The sequence below is a fragment of the Chlorocebus sabaeus genome, chromosome 6 (genome assembly GCF_047675955.1).
Source record: "Chlorocebus sabaeus isolate Y175 chromosome 6, mChlSab1.0.hap1, whole genome shotgun sequence".
Lineage (NCBI taxonomy): Eukaryota > Metazoa > Chordata > Mammalia > Primates > Cercopithecidae > Chlorocebus > Chlorocebus sabaeus.
Genome location: NC_132909.1, coordinates 18,731,734 through 18,755,998, shown reverse-complemented (window position 1 = coordinate 18,755,998; position 24,265 = coordinate 18,731,734). Strand labels below are relative to the sequence as shown.

General features: G+C 47.2%; 1 protein-coding gene across 3 annotated transcripts in view; it reads left to right on the top strand.

Annotated features, from left to right (window-relative positions):
• The window catches only part of SPTBN4 (spectrin beta, non-erythrocytic 4), a 116,538-nt gene that overhangs the window by 1,872 nt on the left and 90,401 nt on the right, over positions 1 to 24,265 (top strand). For all 3 annotated transcript variants that reach the window (XM_037991704.2, XM_037991708.2, XM_037991706.2), the window contains exons 2-3: positions 4,510 to 4,696; positions 24,025 to 24,176. In XM_037991704.2, coding sequence (XP_037847632.2) covers positions 4,525 to 4,696; positions 24,025 to 24,176 — 324 coding nt within the window. In that variant the 5' untranslated portion in view covers positions 4,510 to 4,524. The remainder of the gene's footprint in view (positions 1 to 4,509; positions 4,697 to 24,024; positions 24,177 to 24,265) is intronic.

Below are 24,265 nucleotides of genomic sequence, written 5' to 3'. Positions count from 1 at the left end.
TCAGGTGATCCACTCACCTCCTTGGCCTCCCAAAGTGCTGGGATTATAGGCGTGAGCCACCTCCTGGCCTACCCTTTTGTGTGTGTGTGTGACAGAGTCTCACTCTTTCATTCAGTCTGGAGTGCAGTGGGTCAATCTCAGCTCACCGCAATCTCCATCTCCCAGGATCAAGCGATTTTCCTGTCTCAGCCTCCTGAGCAGCTGGGACTACAGACACGCGCCACCATGCCTGGATAATTTTTGTACTTTGTTAGTAAAGACGGGGTTTCACCACGTTGGCCAGGCTGGTCTCGAATTCCTGGCCTCAAGCGATCCACCTACCTGGACTTCCCAAAGTGGTGATATTACAAGCATGAGCCACCGTGCTGGGCCATCATTACGATTTTGCAGATGAACAAACTAAGGCCCAAAGAGTAGAAATATCTCAGCCAAAGTCACACAGGTGGTAGGTAGCTGTGTGCTCACTTTCACTTTTCCATGGAAGGAGGGAAGAACAAAAATGGATTTGGGACTGGGCACAGTGGCTCACACGTGTAACCCCAGCACTTTGGGAGGTTGAAGTGGGCAAATAGCTTGAGCCCAGATGTTTGAGACCAGCCTGAGCAACATAGTAAGACCCCATCTCTACCAAAAATACAAAAATTACCTGGTCATGGTGGAGCTTGCCTCTAGTCCCAGCTACTCAGGAGGCTGAGGTGGGAGGATCGCTTGAGCACAGGAGTTGGAGGTTACAGGGAGCTATGATTTTGTCACTGCACTCTAGCCTGGGTGATAGAGCAATACCTTGTCTCAGGAGAAAAAAAAAGGGGGGGATTACAGTATGTCCCCCTAAGGGACAATTTCCACTCTACTCACTCTGCTGACCAAGACTCAGACCCTACCTTCCTAGAATTCAGTGAGTTGGCAATTGTCTGGGTCTTTTGAGGACATTGATCTCCTAACTTCCTCCTTTATTGGTCTTAGAATCAGGCCTGGGGGCTCAGAAGGTAGAGGAGATACATCTAATGTCACTCAACCCTTTACATTTCTTCTCTCTTTTTTTTTTTTTGAGATGGAGTCTCACTCTGTCGCCCAGGCTGGAGTGCAGTGGCACGATCTCGGCTCACTGCAGCCTCTGCCTCCCAGGTTCAAGCAATTATCCTGCCTCAGCCTCCCGAGTAGCTGGGATTACAGGCATGCACCACCATACCCGGCTAATTTTTATATTTTTATTAGAGATAGGGTTTTACCATGTTAGAGTCTGGAACTCCTGACCTCAGGTGATTTACCCACCTTGGCCTCCCAAAGTGCTGGGATTACAGGTGTGAGCCACCACGCCTGGCTAATTTCTTCTTTTTTTTGAATATTTTTTTGTTTTCTATTTTTAAATTTTAATTTAATTTAATTTAATTTTTTCTGAGATGGAGTCTCACTCTGTTGCCCAGGCTGGAGTGCACTGGCGCGATCTCAGCTCACTGCAACCTCCACCTCCCAGGTTCAAGCAATTCTACTGTCTCAGTCTCCTGAGTAGCTGGGATTACAGGTGCACGACGCCATGCCCGGCTAATTTTTGTAGTTTTAGTAGAGACAGGGGTTCCACCGTGTTAGCCAGGCTGGTCTGGAACTCCTGACCTCAGGTAATTCTCCCACCTCGGCTCCCAAAGTGCTGGGATTACAGACGTGAGCCACGGCGCCCAGCCGAATCACTTGAGGCCAAGAGTCCGAGACCAGCCTAGCTGACATGGCGAAAACTTGTCTCTACTAAAAGTACAAGTTAGCTGGGCATGGTGCTGTGTGCCTGTAGTCCCAGCTGTTTTGGAGGCTGAGGCACAAGAATCGCTTGAACTCGGTTGGCAGGGGTTGCAGTGAGCAAAGATTGTACCATTGCACTCCAGCCTGGGCGACAGAGCGAGACTGTCTCAAAAAACAAAAAACAGCTAGGCGCAGTGGCTCACGCCTGTAATCCCAGCACTTTGGGAGTCCGAGGCGGGCGGATCACGAGGTCAGGAGATCGAGACCATCCTGGCTGACACAGTGAAACCCCGTCTCTACTAAAAATACAAAAAATTAGCCGGGCGTGGTGGTGGGTGCCTATAGTCCCAGCTACTTGGCAGGCTGAGGTAGGAGAATGGTGTAAACCCAGGAGGCAGAGCTTGCAGTGAGCTGAGATCACACCACTGCACTCCAGCCTGGGTGACAGAGGAGACTCCATCTCAAACAAACAAAAAAACCAACCAAACAAACAAACAAAAAAACACAGAACCTTTACTAAGCCATTGAGTCTGAGCTCAGCAATTTAGGCTGGAATCAGGTGGCCGTTCTTCTGGTCTCTGCTGTGGTCAGAGTTGAGGGTGGTGTTGGCAACCTTAGCTGGCCTTGGCTAGAATGACTAGGGCCTTGGACCTGGTCTGGCCCAGGTGTGTTTTTCTCATAGCCACAGTAGAGCACAAGCAGAAACATGCAAAGTCTCCCTCCCGAGTCCTAGGCTCAGAACTGGCACAGCAGCACTTTCACCTAATTCCGCTGGCCAAAGCAAATAACAGGCCTAGAGTCAATGGGTAGGGCATGCAGCCACTCTATCCTACCTTAGCAGTAGGAGGACACTGAAGAGTTATATGGCAAAGGCTGTGGCTACAAGGGTGAAGAATTAGGGCCATGAATGCAAACATTCTTTTTTTTTTTTTTTTTTTCCTTTGAGATGGAGTCTCTCCCTGTCACCCAGGCTGGAGTACAACGGCACGATCTCAGCTCATTTCTACGTCCGCCTCCCAGGTTCAAACGATTTTCCTGCCTCAGCCTCCCGAGTAGCTGGGATTACGGTAGCCCACCACCACGCCCAGCTAATTTTTGTATTTTCAATAGAGACTGGATTCCACCATGTTGACCAGGCTGGTCTCGAACTCCTGACCTCGTGATCTGCCTGCCTTGGCCTCCCAAAATGCTGGGATTACAGGCAGGAGCCACTGTGCCTGGCCCCATTAATGCAAACATTCTATCACGTATTTTTTTTTTTTTTTTTTTTTTTGGAGACAAAGTCTTGCTTTGTCTCCTAGGCTGGAGTGCATTGGCGTGATCTCCACTCACTGCAGCCTCCACCTCCCAGGTTTAAGCGATTCTCCTGCCTCAGCCTTCTGAGTACCTGGGATTACAGGTACGTGACACCACAACCAGCTAATTTTTGTATTTTTAGTAGAGACAGGGTTTCACCATGTTGGCCAGGCTGGTCTTGAACTCCTGACCTCAAGTGATCCACCCATCTCAGAAAGTGCTGGGATTACATGTGTGAGCCACCGTGCCTGGACCTATCACCTGTGTTTGAATTCTAGCTACTTACTAGCTGTGTAACCTTGGAAAAATACATCAATTCCTCTGTGCTTCAGTTTCCTCCTCTGTAAAATAGGTGTAATAATAGCCAACTGTTAGGGAATTAAATTTGTGGAAATAATAAGAGAATGTACATGAAGTACTGACCACAGGGCAAGTGTTCAATATGTTCATTATTGTTATGACTGCATTACAGAACTCTATTGTTCTAATAATAACAGTGACAGTTTGCTGAGCCCTTAATATGTGCCAGGGTCTAAGCTATGTGTTTTACCACATCCTGTGAAGTGGTGAGGGTAAACATTATTATTATTGTTATTTAGAAATAGGGTCTCACCATATTGCCCAGTTTGGAGTGCAGTGTCACTATTATAGATCACTGTAGCCTTGACTTCTTGGGCTCAAGCCATCCTCCTGCCTTAGCCTCCTAAACAGCTGGGATTATGGGTGGCAGCCACCACAGTTGGCTAATTTTTAAATTTTTTTTAAAGACGGTTTTTGGCTCTGCTGCCCAGGCTGGAGTGCAGTGGGAGCTATCTTGGCTCACTGCAACCTCCACTTCTTGGGCTTAAGCCATCCTCACACCTCAGCCTCCTGAGTAGCTGGGATTACAGGCACGTTGCCACCATATCTGGCTAATTTTTTTTTTTTTTTTTTTTTTTGAGACAGAGTTTCGCTCTTGTTGCCCAGGCTGGAGTGCAATGGCACAATCTTGGCTCACTGCAACCTCCACCTCCCGGATTCAAGAGATTCTCCTGCCTCAGCCTCCCGAGTAGCTGGAATTACAGGCATACTCCACCTCGCCAGGCGAATTTTGTATTTTTATTAGAGATGGGGTTTCTCCATGTTGGTCAGGCTGGTCTCGAACTCCTGATCTCAGGTGATCCGCCCGCCTCGGCCTCCCAAAGTGCTGGGATTATAGGCGTGAGCCACTGCACCCGGCTTATTTTTATTTTTATAGATGTGAAATCTTGCTATGTTGCCCACGCTGGTCTCCAACCCCTGGGCTCAAGCGATTCTCCTGCCTCTGCCTCCCAAAGTGCTGGGATTACAGGTATGAGCCACTGTGCCCAGGCCTTATCATTATTATTATGTCCACATTAAAGACAGAGAAATTGAGGACAAGAGAGGGGACAGGACTCAAAGCCAGTCACTGTTAGAAATGGGACTTGATCCTAGACCTAACCTACCTCTCCCCATGTCCAGGCCTCACTTTCCCTGATGGCGCAGATACCAGGGGAAGTGGACAACATGGAGGGCTTGCCTGCCTCTAACAACAACAACCTTGCCACCCGCTGGGAGAGTCCGGATCGGGGCTGGGAGCGGGAGCAGCCGGCCGCCTCCACCGCAGCGGCCTCGCTCTTTGAGTGCTCCCGGATCAAGGCCTTGGCAGGTACCTGGAGGAGGGCTGGGGTGGGATGAGGAGGACGAGGAAGGGGGAAGGGTACCCGAGAACCTTGGTGGCCAGGAGGGTGGGAAGAGAGACCAGCACTGTCCAATAGGACTTTCCATGATGGTGGAAATAGTCTATACCGTGATGTCCAATGTAATCATCACTAGTCCATGTGGCTTTTGAGTGCTTGAAATGTGGCCAGTGCTATGTGACAGACTGAGTTTTCAATTTTATTTAGTTTTAATTAAATTGATTTATATATATATATTTTTTTTTGAGATGGAGTCTTATTCTGTTGCCCCGGCTGGGGTGCAGTGACGAGATCTTGGTTCACTGCAATCCCTTCCTCATGGGCTCAAGCCATCCTCCTATCTCAGCCCCCTGAATAACTGAGACTACAGATGCATGCCCCCACACCTGGCTAATTGTTGTTGTTGTTGTTGTTGTTGTTGTTGTTTTGTATTTTTAGTAGAGATGGAGTTTCACTATGTTTGCCAGGCTGGTCTTGAACTTCTGACCTTAATTGATCCACCTGCTTTGGCCTCCCAAAGTGCTGGGATTACAGGCATGAGCCACTGCGCCCGGCCCAGTTTTAATTAAATTTAAATAACCGCATGTAGCTTGTGACTGCCGTATGGAGCAGCGCAGCCTTAGAGACTTAGAAATGTACAGTCCCAGAATGGTGGGACTTTGTAAGCATATTCCCTTAGAATCCCGAAATCCAGAGCCATAAGATCCTTGGAACTTGAAATGTCTAAGAGATTCTTAGACCTCTCAAAATGAAGACCTTTGATCGGGCATGGTGGCTCATGCCTGTAATCCCAGCACTTTGGGAGGCTGAGGTGGACAGATCTCTTGAGTGTGTGAGTTGGAGACCAGGTTGGCCAACATAATGAAACCCTGTCTCTACTAAAAATTAAAATAATACAAAAAAAATTAGCCGGACATGGTGGCATGCATCTGTGGTCCCAGCTATTCGGGAGGCTGAGGTGGGAGGATGGCCTGAGCCGGTGAGGTGGAGGTTGCAGTGAGTCAAGATCACACCACTGTACTCCAGCCCCAGCAATAAAGCAAGAACCTGTCTCAAAAAAATAAAAATGCCTGGCTAATTAAAAGTAATTTTTTTTTTTTGGCTGAGCATGGTGGCTCATGCCTGTAATCCCAGCACTTTGGGAGGCTGAGGCGGATGAATCACTTGAGGTCAGGAGTTTGAGACCAGCCTGACCAACATGGTGACTCTACTAAAAATACAAAAATTAGGCCGGGCGCGGTGGCTCAAGCCTGTAATCCCAGCACTTTGGGAGGCCGAGGCGGGCGGATCACGAGGTCAGGAGATCGAGACCATCCTGGCAAACACGATGAAACCCCGTCTCTACTAAAAAAGTACAAAAAAAAAAAAAAAAAAATTAGCCAGGCCTGGTGGCTGGCACCTGTAATCCCAGCTACTTATGATGTGGGAGGCAGGAGAATCACTTGAACCCGGGAGATGGAGGTTTCAGTGAGCTGAGATCACACCATTTCACTCCAGCCTAAGTGACAAGAGTGAAACTCCGTCTCAAAACAAAACAAAAAAATTTTTTGTAAGATGGGGTCTTGCTGTGTTGCCCAGGCTGGTCTGGAACTCCTGGGCTCACACAGTCCTCCTACCTCGGCCTTCCAAAGTGCTTTGATTACAGGGGTAAGCCAGAGTGCCTAGTAGTCATCCTACTTTGATGTATCAGAACAATATTAGGAAAGACCAGAGAACTTTATAGTTATAGAAAGACCTTAGACCTTTAGTTATAGAAAGACCTTAGACCTTTAGAATTGTAGACCTTCGAACCTTAGTACTTAGTATTCATAGAGGTTTGGAACCTTAGAAGTGTTTAATCATCAGCATTAAAACTGGCAAATGGCCGGGCGTGGTAGCTCAAGCCTGTAATCCCAGCACTTTGGGAGGCCGAGATGGGCGGATCACGAGGTCAGGAGATCGAGACTATCCTGGGTGACACGGTGAAACCCCGTCTCTACTAAAAAATACAAAAAAACTAGCCGGGCGAGGTGGCAGGCACCTGTAGTCCCAGCTACTCGGGAGGCTGAGGCAGGAGAATGGTGTGAACCCGGGAGGCGGAGCTTGCAGTGAGCTGAGATCCGGCCACTGCACTCCAGCCTGGGCAACAGAGCGAGACTCGGTCTCAAAAAAACAAAACAAAAAACAAACAAAAAAAATACTGGCAAAGACCGTGAGGAGCCTCAGAGATATGGAACTTCATAATCATAAGCCTTTAAAACATGACACCCTAGCACCTTTGACCCTTGGTACCTTAACATCTTAGAAACATGGAGTGCTAGAATCATAAAATATAGATGATCATAATCATGAATTCTTAAAACCCAAAGGTCAGGATCAGTTCCCTCCAAATCTTAGAACTTTAGTAACTCAGTAGTTTATAATCACAGGATGGCTCTCTGATACTAAGATTTTTGGAACATTTATTTATTTATTTATTTGAGCTGGAATCTCACTCTGTTGCCCAGGCTGGAGTACAGTGGCACAATGTCAGCCCACTGAAACCTCCACCTCCCAGGTTCACGCGGTTCTCCCACCTCGGCCTCCCGAGTAGCTGGGACTACAGGCCCGCACCACCACGCCTGGCTAATTTTTGTATTTTTAGTTGAGGCAGGGTTTCACCATGTTGGCCAGGCTGGCCTTGTACTCCTGGGCTCGAGCGATCCACCCGCCTCGGCCTCCCAAAGTGCTAGGATTACAGGCGTGAGCCATCGGGCTGGCTCAAGAAACCTGGCTGATCTAGCAACCTGTAGTCCCAGCACTTTGAGAGGCTGAGGCGGGCGGATTGCTTGAGCCCAGGAGTTTGAGACCAGTTTGTCCAACAGGGTGAAACCCCGCCTCAACTGAAAACAAAAATTAGCCAGGTGTGGTGGCGCATGCCTGTAGTTCCAGCTACTTGGGAGGTTGAGGTGGGAGAATCTCCTGAGCCCGGGGAAGTGGAGGTTGCAGTGAGCCAAGATTGAGCCACTGCACTCCAGCCTCAGGCAACTGAGTGAGACCCTGTCTCAAAAAAATAAGAAACCTGGCCAGGCGCAGTAGCTCACGCCTGTAATCTCAGCACTTTGGGAGGCCAAAGTGGGCAGATCACTGGAGGTCGGGAGTTTGAGACCAGCCTGGCCAGCATGGCAAAACCCTGTCTCTATTAAAAATACAAAAAATAGCTGGGTCTGGTGGCGTGTGCCTGTAATCCTAGCTACTCAGAAGGCTGAGGCAGGAGAATTGCTTGAACCTGGGAGGCGGAGGTTGCAGTGAGCCAAGATCATGCCATTGTACTCCAGCTTGGGCGATAAGAGCGAAACTCCGTCTCAAAAACAAACAACAACAACAACAAGATAATAAAAATAGAGAGAGAGAGAGATTGAAATCTGTATGTGCCACAAAGTATGAACCAGATTCAGCTGATGGATTGCCAGCTTCATCTGATCTAGAAACCTAGACTGCTGAAAACATACACTCATGGAAATTTACAGTTATTCCTTTAGAGTCTTAGAACCTTAAAAAGGTAGGAACATATCAACTTAGAATTCTAGAATTTACTAATTTAGTGTAAGTGAGTTTGTTTGTGTTTTGAGGGGGAGGGGGTCTCTCCACGTTGCCTAGACAGGTCTCAAACTCCTGGTCTCAACTCAGCCTTCTGAGTAGCTGGGATTACAGATGTGTGCCACCACTCCCAGTTGTAGAATTTATTATTATTATTATTATTATTATTATTATTTGGACTGCTGCCCAGGCTGGAGTGTGGTGATACAATCATAGCTCACTGCAACCTCCAACTCCTAGGCTCAAGCGATCCTCCCACCTTAGCCTCCTGAGTAGCTGGGACTACAGGCATGCACCACCTTGCCCGGATAATTTTCTTCTTAATTTTTTGTAGAGACAGGGTCTCGCTACGTTGCCCAGGCTGACCTTGAATTCCTGGGCTCAAGCGATCCTCCCACCTTGGCCTTCCACAGTGTCGGGATTACAGGTGTGAACCACTGGAATTTATTTTATCTAGAAAATATGAATTCAGCGCCTGCTGTGTGCCTGGCCCATGCTGGACAACATGAGGGGCATAGTGGTGACTGAGGCAGCCCGGGTCCTGCCCCCACAGGTCTCATAGGTCAGTGGCAGAGAGAGATCCGGCTAGACAGTGATGACCCAGAGGGGTCAGAGACAGGGTAGGGGAGGCACAGGCAGAGAGGTCGGGACTGTTGAGAGAGAGGCACAAGCATCGGGCTGTGATGGGGAAGCCCAAGGACTGCAGGAGCCCATAGGATGTACTTGATCCAGCCTGGAGAATCAAGGAGGACTTCTTGGAGAAGGAGAGGCCTAAGTTCAGGCCTAAAGGGTGAATTGGCATGAACACCGGAGTGAAGGGTGGAAGAGTATTCTAGGTAGAGGGAACTGCATATGCAAGGCCTCCAAAAGTTGGGAGTGGCTTAACTGAGAAGGATACAGGTGAGGAGTAAGTGATGAGGGGTAGGAGCCAGTGGAAGCCAGATCCTTCTTTTCTTTCTCTTTCTCTTTCTCTCTCTCTCTCTCTCTCTCTCTCTCTCTCTTTCTTTCTTTCTTTCTTTCTTTCTTTCTTTCTTTCTTTCTTTCTTTCTTTCTTTCTTTCTTTTCTTTTCTTTCTTTCTCTTTCTTTCTTTCTTTCTTTCTTTCTTTCTTTCTTTCTTTCTTTCTTTCTTTCTTTCTTTCTCTCTTTCTTCTTTCTTCCTTCCTTCCTTCCTTCCTTTCCCTTTCTTTCTTTCTTTCTTTTCTTTCTTTATTTCTTCCTTCCTTCCTTCCTTCCTTCCTTCCTCCCTTTCCCTTTCCCTTTCCCTTTCCCTCCTTCCCTCCCTCCCTCCCTCCCTCCCTCCCTCTCTCTCTCTCTCTCTCTCTTTCTTTCTTTCTTTCTTTCTTTCTTTCTTTCTTTCTTTCTTTCTTTCTTTCTTTCTTTCTTCCTTTCTTTCTTTCTTTTTCCTTCTTTCTTTCTTTTCTTTCCTCTTTCTTGACGGAGTTTCGCTCTTGTTGCCCACGCTGGAGTGCAATGCCGCAGTCTCGGCTCACTGCAACCTCTGCCTCCTGGTTTCAAGCGATTCTCCTGTCTCAGCCTCCCAAATAGCTGGGATTACAGGCACCTGTCGCCTTGCCTGGGTAATTTTTGTATTTTTAGTAGAGATGGGGATTTCACCATGTTGGTTAGGTTGGTCTCGAACTACAGACCTCAAGTGACCCACCCGCCTCAGCCTTCCAAAGTGCTGGGATTACAGGCATAAGCCACTGAGCCTGGCAGAAGCCAGATCTTAAAGGGCCTTGCAGGGTACCAGGGAGCTATGGAAAGATTTTTAAGCAGAGGTGGGGTATGGTAAGATGAGAATTAAGGCCTCTCCAAATCTGTGCTTCTGAGAGCATCTTGCCCAGGGAAATGTAGAAATCCCCTTTGAGATTTAAAAAAAAAAAAAAAAAAATTCTCTCCAACTTGGGCAACAAAGAAAGATCCTGTATGTACAAAAATTTAAAAATTAACTGACCACAGTGGCATGTGCCTATATTACTCTGGAGGCTGAGGCAGGAGGATCGCTTGAGCCCAGGAATTGAAGGCAGTGATCTATGATGGCACCATTGCATTCCAACCTTCCAGCTTGGGTAACAGAGTGAGATCCCACCTTGAGAAATTGTATTTTATTTTCTTTTTTTTGAGACAGAGTCTCGCTCTGTTGCCCAGGCTGGAGTGCAGTGGCATGATCTTGGCTCACTACAACCTCTACCTCCTGGGTTCAAGCTGTTCTCCTTCCTCTGCCTCCTAAGTAGCTGGCATTACAGGTGCCTGCCACCACGCCCAGCTAATATTTTGTATTTTTAGTAGAGATGAGGTTTCACCATGTTGGCCAGGCTGGTCTTGAACTCCTGACCTCAAGTGATCCACCTGCCTTGGCCTCTCAAAGTGCTGGGATTATAGGTGTGAGCCACGCCCGGCCTGTGTAATTTTCATAAATGCTCACAAATGCACAACTCTGCTTAAATCTCCCATGCTTAGGGTTCACATATAGCTCTACAAGTAAAACATATTTGTAGAGGAACTCGAGACCCCAAACCAGTAACATTCAGCTTAATGGTAACTTCATGATGCTGCTCTTCTGCTGAAACCACCTGGCTGCTCAAAGTGCAAATATGACGTAGACCACTACGCTGCATTTCTTTTGCATCCCTTTGCCCAGCTGTCTCATGGTTTTTCTCCCTCTTTTATTTTGAGGCAGAGTCTCGCTCTGTCACCCAGGCTGGAGTGCAGTGGTGCGATCACGGCTCACTGCAGCCTCGACCTCCCAGGTCGCCTGTAATCCTAGCACTGAGGCTGAGATGGGAGCATCACTTGAGCCCAGGAGTGAGCAACATGGTGAGACCCTGTCTCTGTCAAGTTTTTCGACATTAAGGAAAATTGTTTGGACCCCACATTCAGTGTGTTCTCTGCTCACCCTCCACAGTTTGTGGCTCACTACTGTCACTGACCTGTGTGAGGCTTCTCTCCAATTCTCTTTTATTCCCAAATCTCAAATCAATTTCTTCTTTCCTGTAGGCAACCACTGACATTATTTTGTTTTGCTTTTTAAATAAAGATGGAGTCTTGCTATGTTGCCCAGGCTGGTCTTGAACTCCTGGGCCCAAGCACTTCTCCCACCTCGACCTCCCAAAGTGTTGGGAAGCCACTGCTTCTGACCCCATTCAGATAGTTTTTAATGTGAATCTTTTTCTTTGCATGAGGATAATTTTGCAAAATGTGCATTGCTAATGAGTAAGCATATACATATATATTTAACTTTTTATTATTAAAGTAGTTCATGCACACAGAATGGCAGAAAAATCATGTCAGTATTTCCACAAATGAGTACTCTCTTGTAACCAGTGCCCATAAAAAAACAGAATATACAACGGAGTGTGGTGACTCATGCCTGTAATCCAAGTGTGTTGGGAAACCAAGGCATGATGATCACTTGAGGCCAGGAGTTCAAGACCAGTCTGGGCAACATAGAGAGACCCCATATCTACAAAAAAAATTTTTTTTGAATTATCTGGGCGGGGCTAAGTGCAGTGGCTCACGCCTGTAATCCCAGAACTTTAGGAGGCTGAGGTGGGTGGATCACGAGGTCAGGAGATCGAGACCATCCTGGCTAACACGGTGAAACCCTGTCTCTATTAAAAATACAAAAAATTAGCCGGGTGTGGTGGTGGGTGCTTGTAGTCCCAGCTACACAAGAGGCTAAGGCAAGAGAATGGCATGAACCTGAGAGGCGGAGTTTGCAGTGAGCGGAGATTAAGCCACTGCACTCCAGCCCGGGCGACAGAGGGAGACTCCATCTCAAAAAAAAAAAAAAAAAAAAAAAAATTAGCTGGGTGTGGTGGCATGAGCCTGTAGTCCTAGCTACCCAACAGACTGAGGTGGGAAGATTGCTTGAGCCCAGGAGTTCCGGCTGCGGTGACCTAAGAAGGTGCCACTGCCCTCCAGCCTGGGCAACAGAATGAGATACCATCTTTAAAAAACAAACAGAATGTGACATATGACAGGCCCAGAAAAGCATCCTCATGCCACCTCCCTACACTATAGTCCAAGGGTGTACTCTCTTAACTTCTAACAGCTCAGCTTCATTTTGCTGGTTTAACTTTATGTAAATAGAATAATACATTGTGTGCTGTTTTGTGTCTGGCTTTATTCACTCAACATTATGCTTGTGGGAGATGCATCCATGTCTCCCTGTGCTTGTGGGTTGGTCCTTCTCCTTGCCGTATAGTGTGCCATGGTGTGAATGTACCACAGTTTGTTTATGGATTCACCCGTCGACGAGCATTTGGATTGCTGCTAGTTTGGAGCTACTATAAATGGTGGTGTTGGGCCAGACGTGGTGGCTCACGCCTGTAATCCTAGCACTTTGGGAGGCCAAGGCGGGCAGATAACTTGAGGCCAGGAGTTCAAGACCAGCCTGAGCAATACAGTGAGAACCCATCTCTACTAAAAATACAAAAAAATGTGCTGGGTATGGTGGTGCATGCCTGTAATCCCAGCTACTCGAGACGCTGAGGCAGGAGAAGCACTTGAACCAAGGAGGCGGAGGTTGCAGGGAGCCAAGATAGTGCCACTGGACTCTAGCCTGAGTGACATAGTGAGACTCTGTCTTAAATAAATAAATACATAAAATAAATGGTGGTGTTCTTAAGTTTCTAGTACATATTTTTGGTGGGCATAAGCGCTTGTTTCTGGTGGTTTACACCCACGCAAGAGTGAAGATGTCCAATCACAGAGTAAGGGTATATATTTTATTTTGTATGTATATGTATTTGTTGTTGTTAATTGAGACGAAGTCTCGCTGTGTTGCTCAGGCTGGTCTCCAACTCCTGGGCTCAAGCAGTCCTCCTGCCTTGGCCGCCCAAAGTGTTTGGATTACAGGCGTGAGCCATGCGCCCGGCCAAGTGAGTGTATCTCTAACTTTAGTAGAGACTGTCCGTTTGTATCATTTTATATTCCTACTGGCAGTGTACCAGAGATTCAGTTGCTGTGCACCCCACCCTTGTGATGGTCAGTCTTTTTTTTTCTTTTCTTTTCTTTTTTTTTTTTTGAGACAAAGTCTCACTCTGTCACCCAGGCTGGAGTGCAGTGGCGCGATCTCGGCTCACTGCAAGCTCCGCCTTCTGAGTTCAAGCAATTCTCCTGTCTCAGCCTCTCATGTAGCTGGGATTACAGGCGCACACCACCACGCCCAGCTAATTTTTGTGTATTTAGTAGATACGGAGTTTCACCATGTCAGCCAGGCTGGTCTTGAACTCCTGACCTCAGATGATCCACCTGCCTTGGCCTCCCAAAGTGGTGGGAGCCACCATGCCTGGCTGATGGTCAGTCTTTTTAATTTTAGCCATTCTGGTGGTTGTGCATTCTGCTGTGGTTTTACTTAGCATTTTCCTGATGACTAAGAACAACGAAGAAGGTGAAGCATATTTTCATACATTTATTGGCCATTCAGATATCCTTTTGCAAGATGCCCAATCAGGTTTTTTTTTTTTTTGTCTTTTGAGATGGAGTCTTGCTCTGTCACCCAGGCTGGAGTGCCATGGCATGATCTTGGCTCACTGCAACCTCCACCTTCCGGGTTCAAGTGTTTCTCCTGCCTCAGCCTCCTGAGTAGCTGGGATTACAGGCGTGTGCTACCACACTGGGCTAATTTTTGTATTTTCAGTAGAGACAGGGTTTCACCATGTTGGTCAGGCTGGTCTCGAACCTCCCAAAGTGCTGGGATTACAGGCATGAGCCACCGAGCCCGGCCCCATTCAAGTCTTTTGCCCATTTTCTTATTAATTTGTCTGCCTCTTTCTGATGCTTTTGGAGGAATGCAAGTACGTAAGCATACGTATGTGTTGTCAGTGTTTTCACCTACTCTGTGGCTTATCTTTTCACTGGCTTAACAAGGCCTTTGATAAACAGATTTTTTTTTCTTTTTTTCTTTTTTTTTTTTTTTTTGAGACAGGATCTCACTCTGTTGCCCAGGCTGGAGTGCAGTGGCTCAGTTTCTGCTCACTGCAGCCTCAATCCTCAACCTAACCTCCCAGGCTTAAGAGATCCTCCCACCTCAGTCCCTTGAGTAGCTGGGATTACAGGTATGGGCCACCATGCCTGGCTAATTTTTGCATTTTTAGTAGAGACGTGGTTTTGCCATCTTGCCCAGAATTGTCTGAAACTCTTGACTTCAAGTGATCAGCCCGCCTTGGCCTCCCAAAGTGCTGGGATTAGAAGTGCCCAGCCTGACGAACAAGATATCTTAATTTGAATGTAATATAATTTAATAATTATTTAACAACCATTTCCTGTATGGCTAACATTATTTGTGTCTTGTTTAAGAAATCTTTGCCATCTTGGCTAACATAGTGAAACCCTGTCTCTACTAAAAATACAAAAAATTAGCCGGCCGTGGTGGTGCGTGCCTGTAGTCCCAGCTACTCGGAGGCTGAGGCAGGAGAATGGTGTGAACCCAGGAGGCGGAGCTTGCAGTGAGCCGAGATCGCGCCACTGCACTCCAGCCTGGGTGACAAAGCGAGACTCCATCTCAAAAAAAAAAAAAAAAAAAAGAAATCTTGTCTATTCCAAGGTTATGGAAATAGTCTTTGATGTTTTCTTCTAAAAACCTAATTTTTCTTTTCTTTTTTTTTTTTTTTTGAGACGGAGTCTCGCTCTGTCACCCCGGCTAGAGTGAAGTGGCGTGATCTTGGCTCACTGCAACCTCCACCTTCCGGGTTCAAGCGATTCTCTTGCCTCAGCCTCCCCAGTAGCTGGGACTACAGGCACATGCCACCACGCTTGGCTAAATTGTTGTATTTTTAGTAGAGACAGGGTTTTGCCATGTTGGCCGGGCTCATCTTAAACTCCTGACCTCAAGTGATTCTCCCACCTCAGCCTCCTAAAGTGCTGGAATTACAGGCGTGAGCCACTGCACCTGGCCTAAAACCTTATTTTAGTCCTTTCACATTTGGATTTGTAAGCGGAATGAAATTTATTTGTATATATTATTGTGTACAGTGCAGGTCAGTTTGTTTTCGTCCCCCATATGGATATCCAGTTGACTCAGGTCCATTTATTTATCCTTTCCCTGAACTGCAATGTCGCTTTGTCATAAATCTGAGAGCCACTTATCTATGGGTTTCTGCATGCAGGTATTGCTGTAACTGATACAGGTTTTATCATGTTCCAGATTGCATTCTTTGCTTTTTTGTTTTGTTTTGTTTTGTTTTGAGACAGAGTCTCGCTCTGTCTCCCAGGCTGGCATGCAGCGGCACAATCTCGGCTCACTGCAACCTCCGCCTCCCGGGTTCAAGCGATTCTCCTGCCTCAGACTCCGGAGTATCTGGGATTACAGGCGCACACCACCATACCTGGCTAATTTTTGTATTTTCAGTAGAGACGGGGTTTCACCATGTTGGCCAGGCTGGTCTCGAACTTCTGACCTCAGGTGATCCATCTGCCTTGGCCTCCCAAATTGCTGGGATTATGGCTGTGAGCCACCACGCCCGGCCACATTATTATTAGTATTATTTTCAGAACTCTGCCTTAAGACTCATCCATGTATCTCTGAGTGCATTTGTTTATTTATTTATTTTTAAGACAGGGTCTTGCTTTGTCACCCAGGCTGGAGTGCAGTGGTGTGATCTCGGCTCACTGCAACCTCCAACTCTTGGCCTCAAGCGATCCTCCCACCTCATCCTCTCCAGTACTACAGGTACTGCAGAACTGCAGGTGCACTCCACCATGCCTGGATAATTTCTATATTTTTGTAGATAGAGACAAAACCCAGGTTCTCCCCTGGGTTCGAATTCTTGGGCTCAAGCAATCCTTCCACCTTGGCCTCCCAACGTGCTGAGATTACAGGAACCATAAGGAACCACTGCACCTGGCCAAATTAAAGTCTTATCCTAAGGAAATGTGTTTCACTTGCGATTGTTATTGGAGAAGAATGTATAAATGGTAAAAAGCTGGGCATAATAGTACTTGCCTATAGTCCTAGCTACTTGGGAGGCTAAGGGTGGAAGGATCATTTGAGCCCAGGAGTTTGAGAACAGCCTGGACAACATAACAAGACCCCCATATCTCCAAAAAGTAAAAATGAAAAACATAGCCAGCTGTGGTGGTGCATGCCTGTAGTCCCCTCAGGAGGCTGAGTTGGGAGTGTCCCTTGAGCCTAGGAGGTCAAGGCTGCAGTAAGCCGTGATCATGCCTCTGAGCTACCGCCTGAGTGACAGAGTGGGACTGTCTCAAAAATAAATAAATAAATAAAATAAATAAAAGAACTCAATATAAGCACAATAGCAGACAGAGGAAACTTGTCATTTGGCCTGGAGTATTTTTGTTTGTTTGTTTGTTTTGAGACAGGTTCTCCTTCTCTTGCCCAGGCTAGAATGCAGTGGTGCGATCATGGCTTACTGCAGCCCCGAACTCCCAGGCTCAAGCGACCCTCCCACCTCAGCCTTCTGAGCAGCTGGCACCACAGGTGCACACGCACCATGCCTAGCTATTAAATTTTTTTTTTCTTTTTTTTAAGAGACGGGAGCCTCACTATATTGCCCAGTCTGGTCTCAAACTCCTGGGCTCAAGTGATCCTTCCACCTTGGCCTCCCAAAGTGTTTAGATTACAGGTGTGAGTCACCTCGCCCAACCTGGCCAGGAGTCTTGAAACCCCAAAGGTATCTGTGTCAGTTACGGTCCTGGCAGGAAGCAGATGGCATCCCACAAAGGTGTAAAGTTGGGGCAAGTTTAATGAAGGGACCATTGACATAGGGGTGGGCAGGATTGAGGGAACCTAGAAGGGCAGTGGAGACCCGCAGCGTGCAGAGAAGGGAGCGGTGAGAGAGGAGACAGACATCATCAGCAGGAGCTGGGGATGTAGGAAAAGAAACCAGGCACTGCCAGGGGCAGGTCAGACAGGGAGGGAGGGAGCAGGAAGCAACAAAGCCCTTGACTCCTTTGATCTCCTGCTGGCCAAACCCAGCTGGAAGTCTGAGGGGCTCTGAGGGTTGGGGAGTCCATTCATACAGTCCACACTGGCCAGCCTCCCTGGACCCACCACAGCACGGGGAAGAGGAGTGGAGGGTGGCACCAGAGCGGGAAACGGAAGAGCCCCGCACAGTAAACACATCAATATGGTCAACATTCAACGTCATCTCAGGTCAGGGCAACACTCTGAGATTTTTTTTTTTTTTTGAGAGAGTCTTGCTGTCACCTAGGTTGGAGTGCAATGGCACAATCTCGGCTCACTGCAGCCTCCACCTCCCAGGCTCAAGCGATTCTCCTGTCTCAGCCTCTCGAGTAGCCGGGATTACAGGCACGCACCACCACACATGGCTAATTTTTGTATTTTTTGGTAGAGAGAGGATTTCACCATGTTGGCCAGCTGGTCTCAAGCTCCTGACCTCAAGTGATCTGCCCACTTAGGCCTCCCAAAGTGCTGGGATTACAGGCATGAGCCACCATGCCCAGCCCCGTGACAATGCTTTTTGTTTTGTGATTTCATTTTGATGATACCCAAAGAAAGTGAACAGAAATTGATCCTGGGCTAGGTGCAGTGGCTCACACCTGTAAGCCCAGCACTTTGGGAGGCTGAGGCAGGAGGATTGCTTGAGCCCAGGAGTTTGAGACCAGCCTGGGCAACATGGCAAGATCCTGTCTCTATAAAAAATACAAAAATTAGTCAAGTGTGGTGACGTGCGCCTGTAGTCCCAGCTACTGGGGAGGCTGAGGTGGGAGGATAACCTAAGCCCAGGGAGGCTGAGGCTTCACTGAGCCATGATCATGCCACTGCTCTCCAGAGCCTGGGTGACAGAGTGCGGCATAGAAAGAAAGAGAGAAAGAACGAAATTGAGAAAGAATGAAAGAATGAACAAAAGAAAGAAAGAAAGAGAAAGAGAGAAAGGGAGAAAGAGAGAAAGAGAGAGAAAAAGAGAGAAAGAGAGAAAGAGGGAGGGAAGGAAGGAAGGAAGAAAGGAAGGAGAAAGAAAGAGAAAGAAAGAAAGAGAAAGAAAAAGAGAGAAAGAAAGAGAAAGAAAGAAAGAGAAAGAAAGAAAAAAGAAAGAAAGAGAGAAAGAAAGAAAGAAAGAAAAGAAAGAAAGAAAGAAAGAAAGAAAGAAAGAAAGAAAGAAAGAAAGAAAGAAAGAAAGAAAGAAAGAAAAGGAAGGGAAGGAAAGAAAAGAAAGAAAGAGAGAGAGAAAATAAAGAAATTGATCCTGGACCATCTTAATGGCAACTTCATAAAGGATGATACCCTTGTGTGTGTGTGTGTGTGTGTGTGTGTGTGTGTGTGTGTGTGTGTATTTTTTGAAACAGGGTTTCTCTCTGTCACCCAGGTTGAAGTGTAGTGTTGCAACGATGGCTCACTGAAGTCTCAAACTCCTGGGCTCAAGGGATTCTGCCATCTTAGCCTCCTGAGTAGCTAGGACTATAGGCACAGGCCACCATGCCTGGCTAATTTTTATGTTTTTAGTAGAGACGGGGTTTTACCATGTTGGCCAGGCTGGTCTCGAACTCCTGACCTCAGGTGATCCACCCCCCCCTTGGCTTCCTGAAGTGCTCTGATTACAGGCGTGAGCTACCACACCTGGCCTGATTTTTAATTTTTACATAAATGGTGTCTTGCTTATGTTGCCGAGGCTGGTGTGAAACTCCTGGCCTCAAGCAATCCTCCTGCCTTGGCCTCCCAAATTGCTGGGATTATGGGCATGAGCCACCATGCCTGGCCTGATTTTTCTATTCCTGATTACAGTCTTGTCAGCATGGAGCAAGAGTTGAGAACTGAAATGCCCACCGAGACCAGATGGGCTGCATATGCTGAGAGAACTGGGACCTCCTGTAAGAGGGCAGCACAGGCCCCGTAATAGCAGCCTGGCAGGAATGGAGGTCCACGGTTGCCCTACTGGGTGGTATTTCATGAGAAACCAAAAATCTAAATTTTTTAAAGACAAAATCTTCCTATTTTAAAATGTTGGCAACTGATTTACATTTTTATAAAATGCAGTGGGGGTGCAACCAAATATATCTCCGAAGCTGGGCACAGTGGCTCATGCCTGTATCCCAGCACTTTGGGAGGCTGAGGCGGGCAGATCACCTGAGGTCAGGAGTTCGAGACCAACCTGACCAACATGGAGAAACCCTGTCTCTACTAAATATACAAAATTAGCTGGGCGTGGTGGCACATGCCTGTAATCCCAGCTGCTCAGAGGCTGAGGGAGGATAATTGCTTGAACCTGGGAGGTGGAGGTTGCAGTGAGCCAAGATTACACCACTGCACTGGGAGACAGAGGGAGATTCCATCTCAAAAAAAATTTTTATATATATATATATATGTATGTATGTGTGTGTATATATATACACACACACACACGCACACACATGCACACACACACACACACCCACCCCTACCTCTCTCAAGTATAAGTTCCCAAAATCAATGATCCCCAGAATCCATTGAAGAAAGGCAAATCTAGTCCAAATCCTTCTTTTTGCAAATGTGAAAACTGGGGTCCAAAGAGGGGAGATGACCTTGAGAAGTCACCTGGCCAGTTATTAATAGAGACAGGGCAGAACCCAGTTGTCCTCATTCTGGTACCACCCTGGGGATGTACTAAAATTCCACTTTGGCTGTAGTACTAGCCGAAATCTGCTATTTGGTGTGGGCGTCATTTGTTAGAAGGCAGAGGAATAAATACTCAATTTAGCATCTTTTCTGCCATCACTTCCTCAGGTATGATTGACGATCAGTATTAACGTAGGGTACCATCTTATCTAAACAGCACAAAACCCACATTGACACAAACAAGATACTTCCTTTGCATTTACTGTTAATATTTGCATATTCATTTTCAAACTAGAGGTAAACATTCAAGGTGCAATTTAAAGTTAAAAAATACAGATAAGTAAATATATATTTTCTACTGCTAGAGTAAAAAACAATACTTTTTAAAAAAAATTTGTATTTTTAATTTTAGTGGGTACATAGTAGTTATATATATTTATGGGATAGATGCTTTTGTGTTGCAGACAATCCAACTATACTCTTTTAATTATTTTAAAATGTGCAATCAGGCCAGGTGCAGTAGCTCATACCTGTAATCCCAGCACTTTGGGAGGCCGAGGTGAGTGGATCACTTGAGTCCAGGAGTTTGAGACAAGCCTGGGCAACATGGCTAAACCCTGACTCTTCTAAAAATACAAAAATTAGCCGGGTGTGGTGGCGCATGCCTGTCGTCCCAGCTATTCACACAGCTGAGGTGGAAGGATGGCTTGAGCCCGGGAGGCAGAGATTGCAGTGAGCCATGATCTCACACCACTACACTCCAGCCTGGATTTGATACAGGGCAGACCCTGTATCAAAAAAAAAAAAAAAGAGAAAGACAAGTACAATTAAATTATTATTGAATGTAATCAGCTTGTTGTACTGATATCAAATGCTAGACCTTATTCATTCTTTCCATATTTTGTACCCATTAACCATCACCCCTTCCCTTCACCCCACTATTGATAATATTACAAAAGGTAAATTTTATGAAAAAGGAAATTATTGAGAGATTTCAAATGGTTGAAGGGGAAATAGACTGGAAATACACATCTTTATTCCTGAATTAATAGAAAACTTAATATTAGTAGGAAACTTAATATTATTTAGTAATGGGATTTTAACAGTAACCGTACAGGCTAAGCTGCCAAAAATCGACTTAACAGTACAGTGGCTTAATGGAGAAGCTATTTCTCCCTCCCAGATAACCTCGAGATGAGCAACCCAGTTGGCAGGAAAACTTAGCTCAGAGAGGTCAGTGTAGATTCCTGGTTAATTTCATCTTATGTTCTGCAGACCTTGACCTTGATTTTCCAGTTTATGGGAGTCAGGGGAAGAAAGAGGAAGGCCAGGCAGCAATTTTCTTTTTCTCTTTTAAACTTTTATTTATTTATTTTTTGAGACAGAGTCTTGCTCTGTCACCCAAGCTGGAGTGCAGTGGCGCGATCGCCGCTCACTGCAACCTCCGCCTCCCGGGTTCAAGCAATTCTGCCTCAGCCTCCCGAGTACCTGGGATTAGAGGCGCCCGCCATCACACCCGGCTAATTTTTGTTTTTCTGGTAGAGATGGGGTTTCACCATGTCAGCCAGACTGGTCTCAAACTTCTGACCTCAGGTGATCCACCTGCCTCAGCCTCCCAAAGTGCTGGGATTACAGGCATGAGCCACCGTGCCTGGCCTAAACTTTATTATTTATTTATTTAGTTATTGGAGGCAGAGTCTCACTCTGTAGCCCAGGCTGGAGTGCAGTGTCACGATCTCAGTTCACTGCAACCTCCGCCTCCCTGGTTCAAGCGATTCTTGTGCCTCAGACTCCTGAGTAGCTGAGATTACAGGCGTGCGCCACTAAGTCCTGCTAGTTTTTTCTATTTTTAGTAGAGACAGGGTTTCGCCAAGTTGCCCAGGCTGGTCTCGAACTCCTGAGTTCAGGCTATCCACCTGCCTTGGCCTCCCAAAGTGCTAGGATTACACATGTGAGTCACTGTGCCCGGCCTTTTTAAAACTTTAAATTATGAAATAATTACAGATTCATAGGAAGTCGCAAAGATAGTACAGATGACAAAAGGCATGTAACTGGTTGGGTATGGTGGCTTAAGCCTGAAATCTCAGCACTTTGGGAAGCCTAGGTGGGAAGATTGCTTGAGCACAGAAGGTTGAGAGCAGCCTGGGCAGCATTGCAAGACCCTCGTCTCCACAAAAATAAAACAAAAAAATCAGCTGGGCATGGTGGCGTGTGCCTGTAACCCCAGCTACTCAGGAGGCTGAGGTGGGAGGATTGCATATGCCTGAGAGGTTGAGGCTGCAGTGAGCCATGATTGTGGCACTGCACTCTAGCCTGGGCGACAGAGAGAGATTGTGACTCCAAAAAAAAAGTAATTCTACTAAAAAATGTCCAAAGGATTTGAATAGATATTTCTCCAAAGATATACAACTGTCTGATAAGAGTATGAAAAGATACACAATTTCACTTGCCATTAGGGAAGTGCAAAAGAAAACCACAATGAGGTGCCACTTCACACCAACTAGGATGGCCATAGTAAAAAAAAAAAAAAAAAAAAAAAAAAAGGGAGGGGGAACTGGGTGGATTGCTTGAGCCCCGGAGTTTGAGACCAGCCTGGGCAACATAGTGAGACCCCTGTCTCTACACCAAATACAAAAATTAGCCAGACCTGGTGGCATGTTCTTGTAGTCCCAGCTACCTGGGAGGCTGGGATGGGAGGATCACCTGAGGCTGGGAGGCAGAGGTTGCAATGAGCCAAGATCGCACTATTGCACTCCAGCCTGGGCAATGGAGTGAGACCCCCATCTCAAGGGGGAAAGACAAGGAGGGGTTGGGAAATAGCAAGTATTGGCAAGGATTTGGGGCCTTCACACATTGCTGGTATAGCAACTTTTTTTGTAAATTTTTTACTTTTTCTGAGACAGGGACTGGCTCTGTCACCCTTACTGGAGTGCAGTGGCATGAGCACAGGTCACTGCAGCCTCCACCTCCTGAGCTTAAGCGATCCTCCTGCCTCAGCCACTCAAGGAGCTGGGACTACAGGGCATGCCACCCTGCCTGGCTAATTTTTTGTATTGTTTTTGTAGAGACAGAGTCCTCACCATGTTGTACAGGCAGGTCTCAAACTCCTGAACTCTGGCAATCCACCCACCTTGGCCTCCCAAAGTGCTGGGATTACAGGCATGAGCCACCATGCCTGGCCTATGGTGCAGCTACTTTGGAAAACAGTTTGACAGTTCCTTAAGGCTGGGCACGATGGCTCATGCCTGTAATCCCAGCACTTTGGGAGGCTGAGGCCATGGCTGCATTTATCCGTGTTCCCACTGAACTGAGCTCTGTGAGGGCCCTGTCTGTATTCACAGAGTCTTGAACAGGCACAGAGTGTGTGTTCAAATATTTATTGAATGAATGAATGACTACAGCCAACTGGGGTCACAAGGGAAGGCTTCCTGTACAAGTGACATCTCAGGAAAACTTCAAGGGACAGGAAGGTTGTTACCAGGTGGGTGGCAGAGGGTAGGGGAAGGCGTCCCAGGTAGGAGGAGACATGGCTGCTGAGGCTGGACTCTCTCTCTCTCTTTTTTTTTTTTTTTTTTGAGACGGAGTCTCGCTCTGTCGCCCAGGCTGGAGTACAGTGGCGTGATCTCAACTCACTGCAACCTCTGTCTCCCTGGTTCAAGCAATTCTCCTGCCTCAGTCTCCCGAATGGTTGGAATTACAGGCATGCACCACCACGCCCAGCTAAGTTTTTTTTGTATTTTTAGTAGAGACAGGGTTTCACCATATTGGCCAGGCTGGTCTTGAACCCCTGACTTTGTGATCTGCCCCTCTTGGCCTTGCAAAGTGCTGGGATTACAGGCGTGAGCCACCGCGCCTGGCCGACTCACTCTTTTTTTTTGTTCGTTTTTGAGATGGAGTCTTGCTCTGACACCCAGGCCTGAGTGCAGTGACACGATCTTGGCTCACTGCAGCCTCTGCCTCCCAGGTTCAAGCAATTCTCCTGCCTCAGCCTCTCCAGTAGCTGGGATTATGGGCACCCGCCACCATGTCCGGCTGCTTTTTGTAGTTTTAGTAGAGACAGGGTTTCACCATGTTGGCCGGGCTGGTCTTGAACTCTTACCTCAAGTGACCCGCCTGTGAGGGGGGACTCTTGCAGCCAGGTGGGCCTGAGCAGGCTTGGCTCCCGGAGGGCTGGGGTGAAGATGGAAGCGCCTGGGGGCTCATCAGGGCCTGTCCTCCAGATGAGCGGGAAGCCGTGCAGAAGAAAACCTTCACCAAGTGGGTGAACTCGCACCTCGCCCGCGTGGGCTGCCACATCGGGGACCTCTATGTGGACCTCCGGGACGGCTTCGTGCTCACGCGGCTCCTGGAAGTGCTGTCTGGGGAGCAGCTGGTGAGGGGGCCTGAAGGGCTGGGGCAGGGGTCCTCCCTGGGGTCTCAGGCTGGGGTTGGGCTTCTCTGGAAGGGCTGAACTGCAAGCAG